The sequence below is a fragment of the Echinops telfairi genome, unplaced genomic scaffold (assembly GCF_000313985.2).
Source record: "Echinops telfairi isolate 266 unplaced genomic scaffold, ASM31398v2 ScPeMD7_443;HRSCAF=831, whole genome shotgun sequence".
Taxonomy (NCBI): Eukaryota; Metazoa; Chordata; class Mammalia; order Afrosoricida; family Tenrecidae; genus Echinops; species Echinops telfairi.
In genome coordinates, this window is record NW_022104341.1 from 75,591,433 (window position 1) to 75,596,144 (window position 4,712).

General features: G+C 33.1%; 1 protein-coding gene, 1 non-coding gene and 1 pseudogene across 4 annotated transcripts in view; 1 reads left to right on the forward strand and 2 right to left on the reverse strand.

Moving 5' to 3' along the window:
• The window catches only part of ZFYVE9 (zinc finger FYVE-type containing 9), a 204,773-nt gene that overhangs the window by 126,043 nt on the left and 74,018 nt on the right, over nucleotides 1-4,712 (reverse strand). For all 3 annotated transcript variants that reach the window (XM_045291901.1, XM_004699425.2, XM_004699424.2), the window contains one exon: nucleotides 3,706-3,811. In XM_045291901.1, coding sequence (XP_045147836.1) covers nucleotides 3,706-3,775 — 70 coding nt within the window. In that variant the 5' untranslated portion in view covers nucleotides 3,776-3,811. The remainder of the gene's footprint in view (nucleotides 1-3,705; nucleotides 3,812-4,712) is intronic.
• On the reverse strand, nucleotides 2,445-2,608 carry LOC115870260. The gene has a single exon (XR_004046627.1). It is a non-coding gene; the product is annotated as a U1 spliceosomal RNA (small nuclear RNA).
• Nucleotides 4,603-4,712, forward strand: LOC115870292 (annotated as a pseudogene).

The window sequence follows — 4,712 nt, forward strand, 5'->3', positions numbered from 1 at the left end:
AAAAAAAAAAAAAAAGATATCCCCCTGCATTATATGCTATCAGTCTCAAATTACATAAGATCAAATGCTAACATAAAATATTCCAAACAAAAAATTTCTACCTTAACTAGTAACATAATTAAATTGGTCCCACAGACTGTCCTGAGATTCAGTTATGGAGAAGGCATCCTCAGAATGCCCAGATGGAAGGCAGGCCTGGCAGGGACTAATCTCTCACTCAGAACTCATAACCATGAAGCCAATCCAAGTCCACCTCAATGAAATCCTGTAGGACAGAGTAAACATGCCCCAGTCGGACTGTAAATCTCCACAGGCACAGAAACTATCATCTTTCTCAAGAGCTCCATCTTTCTCCCTACAAGTGGCTGGTGGTTTTGAACTGCCGTTCCTGTGGTTAGCAGCCCAAATACATAACCTACTATGTCATCAAGGCTACCAAGGACTAACCTAAGTTGGAAAAGGAAAAAAAAAATCAGAACAGTGATAAAAAGACAGTAATCATTGGAAAGGAAGATGAAGGAATTTTCTTGGAGACAAAAATGCTCTATATCAACATCATGTTAAGGATGTGGGTTATATGGATATAGCCATCTGTCCAAATTACACAGTTAATACATATATATATCTCATCTAAAATTTGTGTAAGTAAATAAATGACAGTAAAGCAGAGCATAAGGAACAAAGAGAAATTAAAAAAATTTTCTTAAATGACAGCATTTTCACTGTTGAAGCTGGATGAGCACATTGGGTTTATTATACTATTGTGTTTATTTTGTACACATTTGAAATTTTCCCTAACAAGTTAAAAAAAAGTGTGCTACAATATAATGAAATTTTCTTGAGGATTTTGTCATGATACATTATTAGGTTCATATTTATATGATTACCTGAATTAAAAGTATTCATTTACCTTATTAAATCAACTTATTAACATTTAGAAGTAGCTTGATTTCAAGTTTCTTAAATGTTTAATTTTTAACAGATCATAAGCATGACAGCTAAGTTATTTATCCTAATTATAGTATTATTGTGTATGTTTAAGCAAGTTATTATCTTTGTTCCTACAGTGACTGATAATCATGATCCTGGAATGTTTTGTCATCAGGAGTAAAATTAGTTTTCAATGCTTCATGGCACATCCCTATTAAAGCATCTACTACACTATAATGCAGTGGTTTATTTAGATGTCTCTTTCACATACTTGAACGTCAGGCAGACCTTTTTGTCCCTATAAATGTATGGGGTCACTTTGTAAAGTGCCTTGTTTGCAGCAGATGCACAATAAATATATGGTAACTGAGTAGCTCACATAGTAAAAGCAATGTATTTGAGCAACATGAAGATTATAAAAGCCCTAGCCTCGAAGAAGTATATAACCTAGTTGGGATAATATATGGATAAAATACACATGGATTCTAACTAGTAGTACAGAATAGCATAAATATTTGAGAACTATTATGTGAAAGTAGAAAATAAATTCAGAAGCAAAAGATCCTTTCAAGGCTCATGCAGCAAGCTCAAATTTATGGAGGCAAGACTACCTGAATTGGGTTTTCAAGAGAGTTTCATACAAGTCTGGAAAACAGGACATTCTTACCACAAAAGCCCCAAACAAACCAATCTGAATGAACAAAAGTAAATCAGTTTGAATTGAGAAAAGAATTATTATAAAAAGTATTGAAAGAAAGCTCTAAAGACTAGTTAAGCCCTGAATTCATCAGCTTTTATAGAGAATGGGCTTAGAATTCTCTAAGAGTGTTAAATCTTGAGTTTACTGAATTTGGCTATAAAAGATTTGGGTTTATTAAAGTGTGTTTCCATTAAGAAAATAAATCATGTTACTAAGCTGGGTGCTAGAGATATAAAAGGCGATACTGTTTTTCTAGGAATAATGTTCAACTCAATTCAGTAATATACAAACAGGAATGATTACTCATTAAAAATTTTATTATTGAGCCGCATACTACCGACACATAATATTAATTACCAAATAATTCACACAAATGACCCATTCGTTCCTACCAAGAAGCTATTTTTGGGGGGTTTTTTTAAGAAGCTAATTTTGGAACTCCTCTTGCTAAAGTATTTCTCTTTGTAAGCAAATGACTTATGTAAGAATTTCAAACTAAAATAAATTTTACTATTTCAACAAAAATGTATTGAAAATCACCCCTAAGCAAAGTACCCTACAAGACTCTAGACAGACATAAAAAAAGAAACTAATGTAAGGAAAGAATAGTTTTATTAATTATAGTCAATGATATTCTAGAAGCTTGGGGTTCATATGATTAGCATTAGTACTGTTTAGACAACCGATGACTTAAAGGGTTAAGAAAATACTTGAAATTCAGAGAATAATGCATCTTCCAACTTAACCTGGAAAAAAAAAAGCCCAGGTAGATTCAATAAAATTTCAAATGATTAGATTTCTTTTTTTTTTTAAACAGGGGAGAATGTGAACACAGTCCCCTACTACCATAAATTACGCAGTCGAGTTTCCTGCATTTGGGGAGATCGCAGAGGTCAGCACACCCGCAGTGCAATGGATGAGCCTCGCCCTGGGAAAACCACCTTCCTGATCATGGTGTCTCCCCTGCCAAGTAAGTATATGATTAGATTTCAAAATCAGGAATGACCCTAAGAGTTAGCTTTGAATCATCAGTGGTAAAATCTGAGTCAAGCAGGCCATTCCAGGATCCTCCCTCTCCCACTTCTCTCCTTCACATTCTGTTTAAAGTTTGCTTTATCACAGACCCAAAGGGACAAAATCAAAATTAATCTCTCTTCCTAACTGCTAATAAAGAACAAGCTGAATCACTGAATATAGTGGAGGTTTGGATGGCATTTTTGAACTTATGTAAGCAAGGAATATGTCACTTACTATTAGAAACAGAAAACACAAAAAATAGGGTTAAGGTGAAAGATGAAGATTTAAGTATGGCTAAATATTAAACTCAGGTTAAATTGAAGGAGATTCAAATTAAACTGAGATAGGGATTTTAGAGAAAAGACTTCTTAGTCAAGTGATGCTTTCAGACTGAGCCTTGAAGATATGTCATTTAAACTAACTATTCTGGCAGTCAAATAAAAAAGTAAATCTTCAGCTCAAATAGAAAGTAAATATTTAGAAAAGTATGATGGCATGTGATTAGAAAATTATGGTGGCAACATATGTACAAATATGCTTGATACAACTGATGTATGGAATGTAAAAAGAGCGCTAAGATATCCCAATAAAATTATTTACAAATGTTGTAAAAAAAAACAAACAAACCCATACATCTTTAAAAATCAGTTGTAAAAATATATCAACTTTAGTGGGTAATTCACATGAAATGAGCTATTTTTCTTACTTAAAGAAATGCAAACATACATTCCAAAGTATTTTCTTGACTCAATGATTTACTAACAACACCTTAGTGACAATAACAGAAGAATTTTTAAGCACTATGTGCCAGATACTATGCTAAAGCATTTGCATGAATTATGTAATCTTTGAAACAACCCCAAGGAGGTGGATCTTATTTTCCCTATTTTACAGATGAGAATAGAGGCACAGGGAAATTAAACAACCTCCTCAAAGTTACCTTACTAGTAAGTGGCAAGATGAGAATCCAGGCAGTGTGATACTAAAGCCTGGGCTCATTAATACCTACCCTACCCAACCATAATACATGAAACAAATTCCCCAACGTAAAGTCTCACCTTCGTTTTGTTCAAATTCATCTAACACCCTGTCCAGGTTGTAAGCTTCTGCTTGAAAGTAATTCTCCATCGGTGACGAAACACCACTCGAGAGACTTGTCTAAACCTAAGTAGATAAATTTGTATTAAACTTTCAATTATTAAAAATAATTTATAAATTTCAAGCATACAAGGATAAAACCTCTCCTAAATCTACCCAGAACCTGGTAATACAACTAGTAAACTAGAAAATCTGTAATGCCAATAGATATATTTTAAGATCGTTAAATCAATAAGTCTAGAAACCAGTAAACAGGGAATCATCAAATTTTAGCTAAATTCAGAAGGCAAGCTTGGTGAGTATTTCAAAAAAGACATGATTCAAACGACAAATTTCAGATTTCATTAGGGCAACATTTTGTTGGAACAAGAAAAGAAAAGAAATGTAGTAATTTTTTTTTCCTCCTAAAAGGGAAATCACAGGAAAATTAAAGAAAGAGGGATAAAACTAGTCTTGACATATTAGTTTCAATATGTTATTGATGACTCTAAGTCCATTCCTTTTATTTCTAAGACTTTGTTAGTATTAATCTCTTACACATTCTATTAAGTGACAACTGCTTAAAAGAAATTTCAAAAGCATAAGTAGGAGTTAAATAAATGGTTCATATAATCCGATTTTCTTCTCCATTTTGATCTCTAAATTTATTCCCCCTTAATTTTTCAAAATTGTCTTTTCAAACTGAAAATTATGCTTCAGTTCTTATTGCTATGTTTGGAAATGGGGAGGGGGGTGGAGGGTGAGGTGGGGGTTCTACCTACAGTTCCCAAAAATCCTGAGAAAAGAAAAATCAAAATGTAGTTATCCCAACCAACATTAAAAACTTTTAAATCAAACATTAAAAAGGGTAAATCTGCACCGCTTCTCGGCCTTTTGACTAAGATCAAGTGTAGTTCCTGTTCTTAACAGTCTAATATCTGATACGTCCTCTATCTGAGGACAATATATTAAATAGATTTCTGAAGCA